The sequence below is a fragment of the Cyphomyrmex costatus genome, unplaced genomic scaffold (assembly GCF_001594065.2).
Source record: "Cyphomyrmex costatus isolate MS0001 unplaced genomic scaffold, Ccosl1.0 scaffold296, whole genome shotgun sequence".
NCBI classification, from domain to species: Eukaryota; Metazoa; Arthropoda; class Insecta; order Hymenoptera; family Formicidae; genus Cyphomyrmex; species Cyphomyrmex costatus.
This window is the reverse complement of record NW_017277082.1, coordinates 55,496-75,533: the sequence shown is the minus strand read 5'-3', so window position 1 is coordinate 75,533 and position 20,038 is coordinate 55,496. Positions and strand designations below refer to the sequence as shown.

Here is a 20,038-nt window from a genome sequence, read left to right as displayed (position 1 = left end):
GCGTGTGTGTATGTGTGCGTGCGTGTGTGCGTGTGCGTGCACATGTGTACAAGATGTATACAAAGTCTCTTTTAAATATCTTTAAAAATAAGAAAAATTCTAAAAAATATATTTCATGCAAAAGTTTTTAAAAGATTTACTTTGGATACCATTATCGAAATACATCACTTACGTAAAAATCACTTTGCAAATTTTTAATAGAACCTCAATTGTTTATTTCATATTCTTATATCTTATCTCGAGAGTTTTTTAAAACACTATAGTGAAACTTTTTAATTATTACTTTTCGAATGGAAACTTGAAAGTATAATATTGCTGGTAGCATTACCTAAATTGTACCGCGTGGAGATTACTCTATCGCATTTATAAGGCCAGAATTAGATTACACATTGAAGATTCAAAGATTGAAATTTGACCAATAAAAAGAATAGGAGCTAAAATTCTTTTGTTCTCATTGGTTAAATTTCAATCTCAATCTTCATAGTCTAATTCCAAGCCAAGTCGTGTGTATGTGCGCGCATGTAGTGTTTCTTTTTCCTTTTCCTCCCTCTCTCTTCCTCTTATCCTCCAAACTGGAGACTACATATGTAATATTTGTTATTCGACTCTTTTTTATTTATTTTTGTCTTACTTTGAGGTATTAACTTCGCATGTAATGTAGTATACTACGTGCGTGTGTGCACAAAAAATATGTACACTTGTATATACATGCATATATATAGAATTTAAAAATGAATCATGTTTTATATATACATATATATATGATATTATATTTATGATTATAAATATTATCAATAGCAATATAATTTATTTTGTACAATGTTATATTTCGTACACACAAGTAATTTATAGGAAATGATTCACATTTTAAAAATAAAAAAAAGATATATTTCCGTAGTAAAAATTAATACTCTTACAACCCAGCAAACGAATTAGCGTTATTTGACACCATTTTGACATCAAATGAGACATCTATAATATTAACTATATATAATATCTAAGAAATAATGCCTTGTGAGTGCTTTAAATAAATTTACATACTACATTTATAATCTTTCGAATTACACGCCGAATTGATTTTTTGGATTTAAAAACGTAACTGAACTATCTATAATAATAATAATATCACAAATTAAATTGACGAACAATTCAATAATTTGTTGCTCAATTAGCGTCATTTTAAGATCTTAATGTATTAAAAAATCTATAAGTAAATTTATGGCGAAAAATATTACCTCGGTCGGGAGTCAAATCCGGATCTCTAATATTCCGTGCGAGCATCTTAAGCCTTTGAATCACCGCGTCGAAGTGGTTTATTTATAGATTTTTCAGTACAATTATTAGATAAAAGATAACATCAGTTTGTTTGCTGGGAAATAGCATGTATACACATACATTATACACATATTATATATACATATATATGCACAATCTTCTAAATTAAATTATTTACACAGTCTTCAAAATATATTCCTTTCTTTGTTGATCCAGCAATTTTTCCAAATGTTCGCATCTTGAATTAGCGTTATCCAGTTTTTTATTGAGATTCTTTATAATTAAAATCTTTTGAGTAATTACAAATTTTATCCTAAAACCAAACGTTTTAGTCATAGAATTTACAATATAATAATACGTTATGACATACTCGTCCACAAAAAACTTGCTACTACGTAACGTTACAGTGATTGGTGTTTTTGCGGATTAATGTATTAATTTATAGTATCGATTTATGTATTAATTTCTTATTATTGCACTTATTATAGATATTGATTTTTACCTGCTGTGTAATTGTGCCATAAGTTGATCGCTGTTAACATTATTCTGTCTTATTTCTCGATAAAGCGATGTGATTTTGTCTTTTAACTCTTTTTTCTCTGTCTCAATTTCCTGTTTCGCTATCTCTTTTGCATCGTCTCTCTCTGTAGTCAACTTTATAATTATCTACAAATTAACAAATCATAAATTTAACGATAATAATTATACCGAACTAATTAGTTATTTTCATAAGATTTACTTTATTCATATTATTGAGATTCGATATGCATTCTTTTAATTTATTTTCTGTTTTTTCAAATTGGATTTCTGTACATTTAAGTCTCTCTTCCAATAATAATAACTTATTTTTATAAATATCTTCGCTTTTAATTGCAGCTTGCAATTTTGCGTCATAGTCTTCATTTATTAGCCTAGAAACAATTTTAATAATTGAATTGTGACAATTTTCTTTGTATTTCTATATTTAGAGAAAAGATATGCGAACTTACTCCATTTGATTATCGAAACTTTGCTGCAACTTAGCTCGCATTTCACGAGATTCTTTTTCCAATCTAACTATAACGATCTCTATTTGTTTGTCTCTTTCTTTTTGACAATCGTTACGAATTGCAGTCTCCGCTCTTGTGAAAGTCGCGCTTTGTTCTTTTTTATAATTATCTGTCCACGTGAACCATTCTTTTCTTAAGGATTCCTCGAAATTCCTCTTAGCAATATTGTGTTGCTCTTTTACTTTTTCCGTTTCTTTCTGCAAAGAAAAGTTCAGTGTTTGTATAAATCACACTGTTAAATAATTAGGTTTTTTTTTATCAATAATAGAATAATTTTATTGTAAAACGGACTTGAAAATGTAATTCCATTTGTTTTATCATCACACTTGTTTCTCGGTCACGTTTCTTTTGCTCTGCAATAAGCATCGATTTCTCTCCTTCAAAACGCTCCGCAAATGTTTTCTGTTGTATCTGAAAATGCACCTCTTGCTCTTCCAGATTTTCTTTGTACCTATATAAGTCAGTTACCATTTATGCAGACTTAACTAAAATTATATTAAAATCAATAATGGCAGAATTCCAATACCTTGCGGCCAATATGTCCTTCTCTTTAGCCAACATTTTCTCGTGGTTGTCCGTCAACTCAATTCGCAACTGTTCCAGCTGTTGATTCGACCTACGCATCGCGCGCAATTCCGTGTCTTGTAACTCCTTTATATGTACGCGTCTCAACTCTTGTATCTCTTGTTGATGTTGCTCCATCATATTGTGCAATTCTGGTTCCAGCCCTTTTACTGTCATTTCCTGCGATATCGATAATCAACGCGTAAATTTTAATTATTTGTCGCCATATTTCATTACATTGCACAAAATTTTATTTGCATTTTCATTATCTATCGATTATTTTGCATTTAAAGAAAAATGAAAAAATTGCATTTGTAATTTCAAAATCAAAAGCGAATTCTTGAATTATATTTGCTAATAATAATTGTGAATTAACGAAGACCTTGATTTTCGATGTCTTCATCTCCAACCATCTTTCGCGCCGAATTTTCTCGGATGCTACTACGTGTTCCTTCGCGCGTTGCAATTCAACGACGTGCCTCTCGGTAATTACTTTCAGATCTCGCTGGATCTTTTGTTCCATCTCTTTAATTTGTTGCGCTAAAGAGTCACATTTCTGCATAAGATCTGTCTTCTCAGTGAGTAGCTGTTCAATAAACTTCTGATGGCGTTTCACGATCGTTCTGTACTTATTTTCTAACTCCTTTGTCTTTATAATGTGATGGCGTTTTTGCGATGCCATTTTGTCACACGCCGCCTTGCGCTCAGATTTTAGTTGCTCTTTCAAACACTCTATCGTCGCATTTCTTTCTTCGATTTGTAATTTCGCAGTCTCTAAATCATCCCGTTGAATCGAACCAAAATTCTGCACATCGTACCTATGGAAAAAGCAGTTCTTATAAAATTTTTGTCCGCTTTTTAAAACGTGATATATATTCATATATATTTCACTTATAAGATATTAGAAAAAGTCAGATCTCTACCTAGGATTTTCGCAGGACGAGATTATAGTCGTTACATTATTGGCAGTGATGTCGTTCTTTAGTGTATCTTCTACAATAAGGATATTACGTAAAGCTTAGCTTATTTTACAAATAAAAAATTCTTAATTTTAAATACAATTTTAACAATGCTGATCTAATAAACATCAGTACCATTATCTAGCGTTCCCAGGAAGGACATTATATCTTCGTAAGTTGTTGCGATTGACCCATATTTGTTTGTAGTAACGTCTTTCTCCGGTTCGATCTGCGCTCATTTAGTTATATTTTATTTTTAATAATAGAGCAGAATTATTACGTTTTTTAAATAGCGAATATGATCCTTGAATAAATTAGAGACTTTATTTTTAAAAATTAACTTTCCAACACACTACATTAAACTAGATAATAATATAACTATTATATATAACTACAGTTATATTGTTGAGTAAAAAATTATAACCAACAGTTATGTTACTGTTAGTTGGTGTTTGTTAAATTTAGAAAATTAAATTTTATTGCTCACTTGTTCCGAATACTTGTACATTACCGAGTCTAGATTGCCATCATATTTTACGTCGACAGCCAGTAAATCCATTCGATTACATTCTGCGATTTCAATACGGCTATTTTTTTCCAATTCATTTATCGTGTTGCATAACTGTTTGAACGAATGAGACGGTTCGATCAAATTTTGATTGAAATCGCACTTTTTGTCATGTAAATTCTTCGCTGCCATATTTGTTTGATGTGTTACGTTTGATTATAAAATATATATAAATGTGGTACTTATAACTGGTCGACAAACTTACGTGCATTGACGTACAGTTACTGTAAACGCACTTATTTATGCGTTACCCAACGCATCGCCATGGCAATGCACGTGTCGTAAACAAGGGTGATGGATTTTCTTATTACGTATCGCAGAAACATAAAAATGCATATATGCATAAGCAGCATAAGTGCGTGAATTGCAATCAACAAACTATATGTTTAACACATCTTTTTATAATAAATTCTTTGTATATGGATTAAAATGTATATCATTTCGTATTATTATCAAACTCAATTTAGTTTTTAAATAATATGATCTCAATATTAAACGAAAGATTATATTTATCAGCTCTGTTAAACATTTTTCTTTAAATTCTTTATATAGGGTATTTAGTATTTTTCACTTTGTATAGGGTGTATATATTTTTCAGGGTTTCTATATAAATTTCAATATTTTTCAAAATTCTCTCTCTCTCTCTCTCTCTTTCTCTCTCTGTATAATTTTATAACATTTTAAAAAATTCTTAAAATTTTTTAAAATTTTTTCTACAATGTAAAAAGATGCGATGTCGATAAAATGGTTGTTAAGAAGAGAAAAAGCATGAGGTAAAAAACAAGAAACAGGAGGTAAAGAACGCATTATAGAGATAAGGTTTAAGAGATGTAAGTCTTAAACATTTCCCTCTTATGTGAAATTTAATTGTTTGACCACGCTAGGTTTATGTACTTCTATTCGATATCTTCTATTTCAACTCTTGGTCAAGAAAATACCTATTCATTCCGAAGGAAAAATTCCTTTTATCCGAATTCAGGTTTCAATACGTTTCTAACAATGTAGTTTTAATTGTAATCTTCGTTCAACTTAGTTCAACTAATTCTTCATCTATTTTTAATTCTAAGAATTTTTGAAACAGATGAAGAATAAGTTTAATCAATAATAAAGTTAATCTCTACATTAAACTACAGGTATCAGTCGACTTTATCGTTGTCTAGAATCGCGTTTATCCTCAGAGAGATCTCACCCCTCGAGATCTTCCAATGCGATCTTCACCGTATCCTCGGGGGTGGCATTCCTACGTAGTCGCAGGGTCGGCAGTCGGTGGCGTTCGCGGGGCGAGGTTTCCTAGGATTTCAGGCGGTGACGGGGTTGGCGAGGTGAGAGGGCAGATGACAGGAGAGGTACGTGCAGAGCGGCCCTTCCGACCCCTCGCGGCGTACGGCGGTACGTACCATAGGAGAATCGATCTAAAACTAGGAGTCGCCGCAGTAATTGCTGGAAGGAAGCCAGTGTTACAATTCACGGGGGCCCCTATCGTATGCGCCAGTGAAATCTTAGACACACGCCTGTGTTAATCGCACGTACGCACGGCACGGTCGTCAGGCCAGGTACGTCCACGTCGACGGACGTACGTACGTCGCCGCAGCCCCTGCTCGTCGCTCCTCGCCGTTCAATCGCCCTCTCTCTTCCACTGTCTGTCCTGGTGGCACAGGGGCGGCCGGCCGGGGGCGGCCGTACTTTAATTGCCAGATATAACGGAAGGTATTGTGCATTCTTCGCTCTTTCTCTCTCTTTCTCTCTCTCTCTCTCTCTCTTTCTCTCTCTCTCTCTCTCTCTCTCATCTACGTACTACGTGCGAGTGAGCGATCAGAACGGAGCGAGGGTGCGACAAGAACGACGAGGGCAGCCGCGTATAAAGAAGGGAAGATTCTACACTCAGTGATACGAGTCAACCAGCTAGCCAACCAGTAGCTACAGTCCGCCGTTTATCCGACCCCAGTGAGTCCAACCAGGTAGACGGTCGGTCAAGTAAAGTGTCGCGCCCGATAGGAAGAAGAAAGAAGTAGGAGAAAGGGACAGAGACGGTGCGTGAAGACAAGAGAGAGAGAGAGAGGGAGAGAGACCTTGCGAGAGTACGCGCGAGCAAGCTGGGCGGACAGCAGCGCAACCAGAGAGCAGTATCCTCCGATATATAATGCGACGTGGAGCAACCTTCTTCCTCTCCGGTCTGCTGGTAGTTCTTTTGGAATAAAGCCGCGCGTTTGCTGCTGGGACGGTTCCTTACCTGCAGGGCTATGACGTAATGGCAAGAGAGGTACGCATTTCCTTCTGGCAGTTTCCTTCCTTTCTCACGCGCATACAGCATCCACCCTGCAAATCGCCTCTGTGATGAAGAAAGGGGAGGAAAGGAGAATTCCTACTTATTTGTATCGCGAACGAGAGAGAGTCGTCGCTGTCGTGGGAGTCTTCTCTCCGCGGAGAGGACGTCTCTCGATGACCTATTTTCGCGTGACCTCGTGACACCCGATGATCGGTCCTCAGTTTGCACCCCTCAAAGTGCATCACCCTCTCGGCAAGGCCGAACGAAGGGACGAGCCCTTCCTTCCTTCCTTCCTTCCTTCTCGACAGATATGTGTTTCTCTCTATAAAGAGATATTCGCGCGAATGCTCCACTTTTTCGTTCATAGAATCCGCGCGGCCTCATTTCGTTCTTTCGGAACATCTCTGTGTGCTTACGAGATTGCCTTTTCTGAAACCTCCCGATTGCAGGATTCTGTTTGCTCGGAGTATCCTTTGCGATTAATCCTTGCTATAACTTCGAACGTCTGCCTTCGTAAAGATTTATTTCGCTTTATTAAATTATATCGTGTGTGTACTTAGAATCTTATCTTAATTAAGATATACCGAGCATTACATTTCTCAATAACTCCTGAAATTTGCCTAAACTCTCGCACTATTATAATGGACACGGTTTTTCTTCATTTGTAACGTGAAAGAATATAGTTGTGTAGAGACATTGCTGTTGTCCCAGTTTGTGGATATATTCTGAATTATGATTCGAGTTATTTCTTTTCGCTCATGTAAGTTTTTTATTTTATCTTATATTGAATGGTAAAGACTTTCTTTGTGAAATTATTATTCATATTTTTATCTCTTATTAATAAAACTTTCTACACTATTTAGTTAGCGTCAGTAGAATCTTCCTTGTCATTTTAGCACGTAGATTGTTCTATGACTCTTTTTCTATTGGAAACATTCGCTTCGTTCATTTTACTCCTCAGTAAAAACCAGTTCGTCGCTTTTACGTTTTCACAGAATCCTTGCATCCGTTTTGTCTACTGCTAGATACTTTTTCTTCATGTTTTTCCCGCTCATATAGACTCTTCCTTATTACCTTCTTACAATACACCCTATTACTCGCTCGTAGATTCCGCTTTACTGATTTGCAGGATTTTGGAATCCTTATATCATCATTAAGAGTTGCTGGAATCTTCTTAAAGAAGTCCGCAAGATACAAATTTTAAATTTAATACATTTTTTGCAAATATTCTCTCTCGACCTGTTTATATTGAAAATTATACACAGAGCAGAGTCGCGAGAATGTTACTTTTTCGTTGCTGGAATGCTTTTCTCGCTCGCAGAACGCTCTGTACCTCATTGTATGTTCTGCATGCTCGCAAAATTCTTCTCGTCGTTCTGCACGTTCGCGGACTCTTCCATGCAAAATCCTTATCATCGTTTTTCACGTTTCATAAAATTCCATACTTTTTGTTTCATTGCAGAGGTTTCTTATCGTATTTACAATTTTATGGCAGATTTCCCGAAATATTCTAAAAAAAGATTTCTTCCTGCGATTTGCAGTTTAGCTCTACTTACAATTTATGAGAAAAATAAATTCGAATGTCATAAATAATTAAATGAATTGTATATAATTATAAACTTTTTATCAAATAACTTTTATTGAATTTCAAATATTTTGTTAAAGAACATTTGAGTTTTTATAATTCTTATGAAGAAATCCTTAGGGGTTTGGACAAGTTATATAAATAATTTTTAATATAAATAATTTCAGAAAAAGGTTTCTAATTACAATAAATACATGCAGAATTGAAGTAGGTTTAGTATCAGGTTGCTTCTCGCCCTGATGAAATAAATTGCAATGTTCACGTGCAAAACATTGGCGATCTAACAATATATCTAATAATAATGGATCTGAACACAGAAATAACTCATTAAAAACGCATAGCTTCTGCGTACAGAATCGGATTATTATTATGTTTCTCAAAAAAATATATTTAACACAAATAAATATCTTAATTAAGGCGAATATTTAAGAACGTTTCTCTAGAAATGCATTGAAATAATGTCGCTTCGTTACAAAAGAAATGTTTCGTTAAATATTTGTTTAGCATATTATTCTTGGCTCGTTGGGTATTCCGTTTGGTATTCCAAATTCCACGGCTTTAGAATCCTTCGACTGTGACAGATTTAAGTAAATCAAAAATTCGCGTAGTAGTCGACGGCGGCGGTTCTAGACGATACTTCGTTAAGGGATGCACCTGGGTACATTCGCGTTGCAGCTGCAGGCGGTTCCCTATTTGCTCGTTAGCACGTTGCGATGTTTACTAAGTTCCTTCCACAGCGAGTTCGCGGAAACGGGAGGTTATTACATGGGAGAGGTTGATATTCGTATATAGTTAAGATAAACATTCAATTTTAGGCTTTTAGACTTTTAAATTTCTGAATTCTCGAATTTTGAACACACGCTTTGATCCTTAAATTCTGAATTTCTTTGATTCTTGTTCAATTTCTTTATGCAACATTCGCGTAAATTATTACATTACTTTGTTTGGATTATTATTATATAAACTTGTGTAGTGTCACTTATCTTATTATAATTGTTCACGTATTTTCGTATATTGTTCTTAATTTTTTCAATTCTTAAAATTAATTAGATCTATTTAATTAGATCTTTGAATATTTCGATAAATATCGGATTGTTGGGTAAGGAAAAACATAAAAGTGTTTAAAACGTTGTACTTTAAATTCTGATATTTTTTAATTTTGAAATATTTATTTATAGTCTTAAGGAACAATAAAATTTGAAAGATAACAAGAAATAAAAATGCAAACTCGTGTGTACAAAATAAAAATAAGTAAATACAATTTTTTACATCGAGCACTCATGTATGATCACCTTGCTGTGGCGCATGTATTTAATAATTATACATGTTTAATAAATATAATAATGATATATCAGTACGGATAATGAATAACCGATAAATCCGATTGTGCACAGAATAAATAAGCGATATTACAAGTTAAGACCGGTTAAACCAGGTCAGTGCTTTCAATCATAAACTGCGCACGCGTCTCGTACCCTTAGCGCCACCCCGTTGAGGACTAAGGACAATCTCAAACATAATGCACCCCTTCGGCTCGCATTATTTCGAGATCGCTAGCGACGTCGGGATGCAATCTCACCGATCGAAGAGTGCAGATGTACCTATCCACAGTGCGAAGTACGATAGAGTGCAAGAAACGAGACAGAGGCGAATATTCGCGTATAAATTTTTGCGAATAAATGCACCTCTAAAATAAACCGAGTAAATTAAAGTAAATTAACGAAATAATTCACTTTCCGATAAACATCTTCGAGTGGAAAATTCGTGGCAAGATACGCTGTTGTAAGTGTCCCGCCTTGCATTATTGCGTTTACGTTTTTAATATAATGAAAATATCATTAGATGTGATCGCTTCATTGTTTGGTATAAATTAGTTTTCGCTACTTGATGTATATGTAAATCTATGTATAGGAATTTACGTTGCAAATTTTGAATGCTTGCAGAAATTGTAAATATACAGGAATGGAAAGTTACTTTTTAAAAATAATAAGTTACAATTACCGTTAATTGAAAAAGTAACTCTTCGTTTCTTTTCCATTGCGTTTTTTATCAGTCTGAAAGATGTATTTTTGTAATATTTTTATTTAAATGTTAATAAAAGCAATATACAATTATGACACTAGCTTTATTTTTTAGTTTCTTTTTTTAAACATAATTTCATAATTCTGAAACTGTAAAATATACGGCAAATTGACAATGAGAGATATCTATCCGATATATTACGTGGAAGTGTAAAATAATTTCTATCACCAATGTTCAATATCGTATGCCAAAAGTAATCACAAAAGTAACTACCAATAAAGTTACCCAAAAAATAACTTGTAACTGTAACTTTGTTACAAGTAACATTACCTTCATATATTCCCTGTAAATATTATATATATGTATATATTTAAATATTCAAATTTCTAAATTTCGAGATCTAAAAGAAGGGATATATCTTTAGATTCTTACAATTAGATGTATAGGATTGAATCTCTTTAAGTCCAGATTTATTAGAATCGTTAAACTCTCAAATTGTGCATTAATTGCATTAATCTAAACGTTGATTTTCATTTTGTAATTGCTTTTATATTAATTTGTTGTTTCGATTGTTAGTTATATAGTCGTATGTGTTAGTGAACTTAGAATTATTTTTCTAATCTTGCATGTTCTGCATGTTATATTATACATTTTTCATTTAATTTTAACTTGAATTTGTGTCACAATTGTACAAAATTAATATATAAATTAATATATAAATGTAAGATGCAATTCTGTCGCGGCGTTATATTAAAAATTTTGTGAAATAGTAAAATATTTAATAGTTTTATATACGAGATTTTATTTATTAGCCGTTCTATATGGTGACTATGTGTACGGAGCATACTGGAAAATTATTTACCCCATTTAACATCTGGGCGACAAGCGTTACCCGGGGTCAGCTCTCTTCAGGTTTTCACACGCTTTTCTTGTCGCAAATTATTTTTAATTTGTATTTGAATCATTTCTTACTTGCAAAATGTCTATATTTTTTTCTTACGCATACACACACACACACACACACATTCTACAAAACGTAAGAAAATTTTAACTTTTCGTTTATACACGTACTTATTTATAAACTTCACAAATTTTAAACACGCATAATATGTGTATATTACGTTATATTGTCTTAAATCACGAAAAACTGTAATATAAAACTAAAACTATTATATAAATTGCATAATTCAACTAATGGCAACAGAAATTTGCTATTTTGCCTTTTTTCTAATGTTCAATATCTTTATTTTTACAAAGCGCTTTAAATGCCTGCAAGCTGCACGAGCTTCCGGAGAACATTTAAGGTCAATAATAAATCGCAAATGTCAACCATTTTTAACTTTACCGTGCATTAAAGTGCAGTACACCGACATTTTTTTCACTGCACTAAAATTAATGATGTCAGATGTCATGCCCTTTCGATCATGTAAATATTTCTGTCTTTCTCTTTTGATACTTGATTTTCAACATATTGTATATGTATAATATTTTGCTAAATTATCATTCCATTTTTGGTTCGAAAATAATAATTCACTCATATTAATTGCTCATATGTTAACGATATATTATAGTTTAATCTCTGTAACACATACATACACAACGCACACACGCACACTGATATTAATGTTAATTGTATAATTTTTATGCAGGAGTTACGGACCAAGAGACCTTTCAAGATATGGGACAGCTGGCGTAACGTAAGAAAAGGACTGGTCGTTAGCAATTTCGAAGAGTTGATTGTTCGAGGTAAGAAAAATCTAAACCTAAGCAATTATCCATAAATTAAAAGCAAAGGCAATTAAAAGTCAATTTGCATTTATGCCACAAACTTATTGTTACACATTATAAAACTGGCTTCCTGTATTATCGTTAAAACAATCTGTAACTTATTTAAAAGCTACGCTTCCAAAATATCTGATTTAAAAGAATAAACATTTTTGAAATAATAATTTGTCATCTGTTTGTTTTTTCCTGTTGCATATTAACAGTAGCGCATTATATATGTCTATTTTTTTATGATATTCAAGTTATTATTGAATCAAATTATTGTATAATTACAAGAATCGTTTTTTTTTTTTGTAGAAGATATTTTTTAAGATGTTGGAAGATGTTAGACTCATTGCAAAAAATCGATGCGTGTTACACTCGGGATAACTCCTGCACGCGTCATACGCATTGTCCTTCCGGAGCACTCTCTTTCTACCTGTCCGGCTGACCGACGAAGAAATATTTCCGGTCGGAAATATTTCCACGCAGCGTATCACAGCACGGAATTGTATTATCTGTAAAGTTCCTTTGAAAGTGTCGCTCTCGCAACACACATTTCTCGCAACATTTCTCAGAAACAAAGCGCCGTTCGTTCATTCGTTTGTTCGTTCGAGGACGCACCACCATTATTCGCAACTGTTCCATTCACACGATTAAACAGTATATGCGACACGTGGCACACGCATATACACGCTCGCTCACACGGAATATATAACACACGCGTACGCACACGCGGCCACACATTGACGTTAAAGCGTTATCACGACGCCTGAACGCTATCTGACACCCCAACCCTCGGCCAACCCTTGCTTTCAGGTAAGGAAAAGCTGGGTGTGCCACAAAACGAGAATGTCTCACTAGTTTTGGAGTCGGACGGCACGCAAGTCGAGGACAGCGAGTACTTCAAGACACTAGGAAACAACACGATTCTGCTCTTGTTGCGGCATGGTGAACGCTGGTGTCCTACTGGCGTCGACATCATACGCGCTGGTAGGTGAAAAGGACATTACACAGATCGATCTTAGGAGAAATCGGCAACTTGGTTGAAGAAGTTAAGGTTGAAGCAACAACACACGGATGATAGAAAATTCAAAGACATCTAAAGAAAACGCGAAAATATGTGTAAAGAATTTAAAAGAGAAGTGAATTTTCAAGACTGGGACAATTAGAGTGTATCATTTAGACACATTATAAATTTGATTAATTGTGAATCATTTAACAAATAAAAATTAAATTTTTTCAGAGACCTTTTTAAATCAACCAAGTAGCTTTTCTTCTGCTCTCAAATGTTTCGATTTTCTAGATTTTTGAACCCTCGAATATATAGCTTCTTTAGAGTCATACGCGCTGCTATGTAAAGGGGATATTACCACGATCAACTTTGGTTGATGGAAATCGACAACTTGGTTGAGGAAACTAATCTCGAGGCAACTGATAAAATTGAAACTGATCAAACTGAATTACATGTGGATCAAACTGAATCCTTACACACACACAAGCCTTTAAACGATCAACCAAGTAGGTTTTCTTCTATTCTTAAGCTCTCTCTTTAGATGTTTTGGATTTTTAAAACAATCTTTATTACCCGAAATCTCTTTAGACTTTTAAATCTGTAAGTTTTTTAACTACCTTATAAGATCTGTGGATCTCGCACTCTTGCGATGGATCACCGGCACTGATTGTCACGCCTTGCAGCACCGAACACCACCCGGCCCGTATCCCCCGAGGTCGCGTCCATCAATAATTGATAACTCTCGTTCTCTCTTTCTCTTTCTCAGCAATTTCGGCAATCCCGAAAATAGTCTGCGAGACGATCCACGCGCTGGAGTTGCACGATGAGACGCCATCGTGGAAAATCATGGACAATAAAGGCCGAGTTACAGTCGTATTGCACTGGGACCAGCGCTCGTCGTCGTCGTCGCAGGTGCAGCAGCAACAATCAAAGGCAGGCCAAGACGCCCAAACTTCCAAGTACTCGCCGACTAAGAAAGCTGACCTGAGTGGCGCCCAGCGGCCGTCCCTGGTGATCCAAACCAGCTTGGACAAGCTCAGCTATGATGGCAAGGCAACGCACTTACCCGGCGAGATCGCCCCGACGCGGTACACCAGTCCGCGAATCACTGTGATAAATCATGACGATATGGTATATTCAATCTGCAATTTTATTACTTCAATAGTGTTAGCTTGACAGTTTAATCACGCAAATTATTACTAAGCTTATCGCGAACCGATCTACGATTGATTGGCACGATAGTAATATCTGTAATCCATTTTCTTAAAATCTCAAAGGAACTAATTCGTTCGTGCTTTCAAGAAAATAGATCAGTTCAAACGTTGCACTGAACTTTTCAATCGTAACAATAGTTGAATCTAAACGCTTTATCTATATAGTTATAAATTGCAGTCTCATATATCATTACAGTTTTTTTTTTAAATTCAATCAATTGCAAATCATCTGCGATTAAAAAGATCAATATGATATTAGTTTTTTATGTAAATTTATTAAAGTTTTTAAGAAAATGAACTAGTTTACTATTATTGTATATTTCTGATTTCCACCGTGTGTATGTGCACGCGCGCGTTATTTTTCAAATGTGATACGTATTGTAAATTAGGCGAATAACACTTTATATCATGCTATCAATTCGTCTTCATTCTAATAGCAGCAGCCGATGCAGTCGCACATGCCGGGCCGTCTAGTGAAACAAGGCACGAATTCATTCGACAGTACAACCATCCACATCCACACGCCTGAATGTTCCAACCATATTCATCAGCCGGTCGCGCGGAATGGCAGTCCCGTGAATGGCGCCGACGGCGGTGCCATCGGCGAGTGCGACTTCCACTGCTGTGCTCTGCACGAGGAGGGCCGCAAAATCGCTGTACACAAATCAGTGGCAACGTCACCGATCCAGGACGCGCAGAACGTGCAATATCAACACCCGCATCATCCGCATCAGCAGCAACAACAGCAAACACAAACACAAACACCGTCGCCACAGCCGCCATCCTCCCTTTCGGACGGCACCAAGCGACCTGGCCTGAGCAAAGGTCATGTTCGCTTTCGCGATACCGCCGACGAGGAATCAAGCTCACGTCTGGCCGGTACCGTTGCCCACTTTCACTTACATCATAATCATCATCATCAAGAACATGACAGTTCCGAGTCCGAAACGGAAAATACAATAATGGAGGACGAATTTGTGACCTCGGAAAAATTTCTGCTACTAATCGATCAGCTGACTGTCGATCAGAAGCACCACCTTAGTATCAAGGACATCGGCATTATACTGGAGCGACTCAACTCTAAAATCCTCGACGTCGAGCGACTGGATCGCGAAAGCGAGAGCGAGGAGTGCTACAATTGGACGATCAAGGCACTTATACGGGGCGATGTTCTGCGGGAGCTCGGTGTGATCTACAATGGGAATTATTACGCGATCTCGGAGCATCCTGGTTACAAAGAGGAGTCCGAAGAGAATAACGAGGATAACGAGGAGGAAGAGGAAGATAGACTTTAATATGATGCTGTTTTATTAGATAGATAGATAGTATATACACCTATTTCAGGTTATTATTAAATTAGGCACATTGTAAACGAAAATAAGGATGGAGATCCCATATAGCACAAATCTCCAAGGAACGTTCTGAAGGATGTTCTTGAAATCATACCAACGTCCTGAGAACGTTCTTCAGCCAGGAAAATCTCTAGGATAAAGTATGCTATATGGGATAACACGTAGTATCTCCATTGATTCCGAGGATTTTTTGAAAATCGATTCAATCTGATTTTTTAATGATTTTTTTAAGAATCTACGTTTCCTAAAATTTTCTTAGGATCTGTGTGATCCTTTAAGAATTCCCAGTGAGCTTGGGTTTTTTTAAATATTTTCTAGAAAAATTTTCTAATGTTAAAAGATGCAATTTTGTGCCAAATATATGAAAGTTCCACAGAATTAATTGCTTAAGGTTTGATGAACTTGGGCTTTTTTAGATTAAGTCTTCTAAAACTTCTCAGGATACTCTTAGAATTTTTTAAGATTTCGGAATTCCTCCCTTAGGATTCTTTAGGATTTTTTTAGGAGATTCCCAATATTATACAATCCTATAAAATCTTAAGATTCTCTGTAAGATCCTGTGTATATTTAGAATTTATAATATTAATCTTACAAGTTTAAAAGAGAGAGTCTCTAAATATTTTCCAATTCTAGATATATCTAGAATACCTTTATTTTCGATGTAAGTTTATTTAAAAAAAAGAATGTTTGACTCTAGAATTCTCGGAAGAAAGAAGGATATTGAGTTAGAGCTATTACTCAGCTAAATAAAGCAGTTCCGAGATGTACAAATTATGTCATATTAAAGAACTATTCAAATAGAGTCGAGTGATATATCGCTTATCTTCGGGAAACATCGAAAACGTGAAAATACCGAAATCGCATCAAAGACAATAAAATTAAAAATTATTAAATAAAATATCAATATACTCAGCAAATATATATATATATTATATATATATTAAGCAACAAAAACTATATTGTTATTATTTAAACACGATAAGCATGTTTGTTTTTCAAAACTAGAATTTGAAACCAAACAATTATTTTGTATCAAACTTTTTATCGTTCGTCGATACTTGAAAATTCTCCTCTTAATTATACGTGTTTAATAACAGTATTGCTTAATTTCCAAGATATTTTTAACGCTTCAATTAACAATTTTTTTTATTAATAAACGTGATAACATTAGCTTTATTGACTTTTTATCACGACTTCTCTTATGTTCTCGATGTTTCCCCAAGATAAGCGATACACTACTCGACTCTGCTTAAGTGGTCCTTCAATATGATACATAATATGTACTTGAAACTTTTTCACTTTCGCTGAAAAACAGCTCTAACTTAACATCCTCCTTCGTAGATTACCGCACTTTTTAATTATTTTATATTTTAATCTTCTTGGATTGTAATTTATTCATAATCTTGGATCTTTGATTTTTTAAATTATAGTACCTTAGAATTCTAAATATCGTAAAATATCTCTTATGCTCTAAATTATAATTCTAGATTCTTTAAATCCTAAGATTTAAGTATCTTAAATCAAACAGACTTTAAATCTAAATATTTATGATTTCAGATACTTTAGACTTTGAATATTATAAATCCTGAATTCCTTAATTCCTAAAATCTAAATTTCGAGTAATATTATTTGTAATCAATTTTTTGCAATGTTTTGAGATACTTATTAGCAAGATTGATAAATTGATAATCAATTTAAATTGATATTATTCTAACTTCAGCTTATGTTTACGTTTCAAGTCCAATCAGTAATCTGTTTATCGAACTGGAATATATTTAAAATTTACGTTTTTAGAATTATTATTAATCTCACCAAGATCTGATTAGTATTCTCTACTTATTTGTGCTAAAATTTTAAAGTATAAGATTCGTTATAAATTTTTTTTTTCAATCTTGACACATTTCCCATTCTTTAGGGTTGCATTACTACTAGAATTACTCTTGGAGGAATATAAATATATGTCTCATAGGACACCATATATAGAGAGCAATCTTGACTATCAAGATAACAAAAAGAAAAGAACTTTTTAATTTAATATTTATTAAAAAGATAAATAGAGAGAAGTATATACATGTATATAGATTATAATTAAAAATTTCACTTTTGTTTTTACATTTATATCCTTTTATAGATATCAATCTTCGAATTGAGGAAATATGGATAAATGTTGTCAAGTTTTTACGAAATATTGTGCCAAATCTTTAATCGTTATAATGACTTTGCATATCGATCTTATAAACAATCCAAAGATCGACAGCTGTTTCGAGAAATTCATGAAATCCTCGGATCAAAGATGAGAAAATCCACGAAAAAGCGGAAATTGAACGACGCATGCGAATTACATCTACATCACAAGGAAGAATTTAATTCGAATTTGAAAGACAGAGAATAGATCGACGAGGATAGATTACCATTTCTTTCGAATGAGTTAATTCTTAATGAGAAAAAAAAGAAGAAAGGAAAACAAACTAGGGGAAAAAAAGAAGTGCAAGATAATTATGAAACATGATATAATATACAATTTTATTAAAAATCTAGTTCTATATAAAGACGGTTGTTGAAATACGTATTTATTAAAATTAGCATGTATACTTGTAGGAAACATTTTTGGGATTACGGACGTCGATTCCGTAACCGTCCACAACACTGCCGTAAAAGAAGAGAAAAGTAAAGGGAAATGTGAGCGATAAACAGAGAAAGAGAAAAGGAAAGAGAATAACTAAAGAGAGTATAAATATATACAATGTGCGTAACAATTCTTCTCGACACAAGTCTCGGTTAAATTCGATGAGATAATTCTCTATTTTTGTTTGCGAGGCGGAAATGGTTAATCCTTTATTGCAGGCTTTGAGTGCAGTTTTTACATAAGTTTTACTAATCTTTTGATTAAAAATGATTTTTAATTTGTACTAGATCAATATTTTAGAATAATTTATAGATCGACGAATTTATTTAAAATTTAAAAAATTATAATTACAAATTATTTTAAAATAATTAGCTGTATAGCGAATATAAATAATTTGTCATGCTGTCCTCATAAATAATATACAAGTGTTTTGCAATAAAGGATTAATTAATATTTTTAATATATCTGCAATCGAGGTGAAAAATCTTGCGAAGATATGAGATCGATCGTTGACGTCGGAAATGATCGATAATAGTCGAACAACGGATCGAAAACACATATGGCGAATACTTGTATTAATCCATATAAATCGCCATAAAATGCTCAGTATTAAATATTAATAAATGTATCGCGTGGCTGCCTTTAATTCATCGAACATCGCGTACGAACATAAACCGCGCGAAGATCGACGTCAAAGTCAACAACAAAGCGATGCGATAACAATGAGAGCGAAGAATGAAATTGTTTGTTTCTCGCCGACGTAAATTCTTTTGGTAGATTTGTGAAACACATGTTCTCATAGCCTAAAATCCTTGAATCTACGGATTCTCCAATCTTCGATCACTTATACTTCGGTACTAGATTCTTTAGATTTAATTTTTTATGTATAATCCAGATAACTAATTTTTTTTTTAATAATATGGATTAATCGATATTGCGAGTTTAGAGTTTCTTAAAAATTCAAATTTCAATTCTTAGTTCATTGAATTTTCTAAATTAAAGACATTTTAAGGCATTTAATATATTTTTCACGTATTTAATTGTTGAATTAAATTAGATATAATAATCAATAAATTAGATATTATATCAATTATTTCTTAATCTATTCTGTAAAATATTATCAATTTTTTCTTCTTTTTTATATTGGCTACTGATTCTTCTATAGTTGAATCTAGTACTCATTTTACTTATTTTAGCTCATCGCAGCTACGATTCTCGGACTGGATCCGCGAATGAAAGTCATTCAAATTTCAAAGCGGAGTATACAGGCAGCATCGCTCAAAGCTTTCTACTTTTCCCTTAGAAAATGAAATTAATGCGTGATTATACATATAATTTCTCCTTGTACATGATCAATAATTATTTAAGAGAAATGTTGCAAACATTAAATTACAACAGAAAACTTTTCATTAAATTTTATTTCTTTTTGTTTAAATATATGACATAAATATATTTGGTTATATTTTTATACTTTGTTTAAAAAGTAATTATGTAAATATTGAGCTTTTTTATGAGAGAAATAGAAAAGTTGAAAGTTTTGAACGATATTTTAAAAATACACATGCTTATATATGAACGTGTAACAGTATAAACATAGTCTGAATCATTCGGAATTTACGTTAGCGAATGTATCACACGATTATAAGTGCTATATCGATACATGTTGAAAATACACCCTACGGTGAAACTTTGCAATTTTAATATATTTCTATTGTAAGTATACAAAAAACTGTGTGTGTGTGTGTGCGTGCGTGCGTGCGTGCGTGCGTGCGTGCGTGC

The 20,038-nt window shown here is 33.8% G+C and overlaps 2 protein-coding genes across 2 annotated transcripts; one reads left to right on the top strand and one right to left on the bottom strand.

The window, feature by feature from the left end:
- Positions 1-1,449: 1,449 nt before the first annotated feature.
- dila (centrosomal protein dilatory) lies at positions 1,450-6,726 on the bottom strand. Its single transcript, XM_018541587.1, is given in 15 exon segments — positions 1,450-1,588; positions 1,778-1,941; positions 2,015-2,186; positions 2,265-2,521; positions 2,616-2,775; positions 2,851-3,068; positions 3,271-3,706; positions 3,812-3,881; positions 3,983-4,076; positions 4,335-4,612; positions 5,682-5,735; positions 5,738-6,067; positions 6,070-6,108; positions 6,111-6,153; positions 6,646-6,726. Coding segments are annotated over 15 exon segments (2,535 nt in total).
- A 5,205-nt stretch (positions 6,727-11,931) lies between these two features.
- Drep2 (DNA fragmentation factor-related protein 2) lies at positions 11,932-15,576 on the top strand. The gene is given in 4 exon segments (XM_018541603.1): positions 11,932-12,034; positions 12,872-13,045; positions 13,834-14,198; positions 14,671-15,576. Coding segments are annotated over 4 exon segments (1,548 nt in total).
- Positions 15,577-20,038: the final 4,462 nt, after the last annotated feature.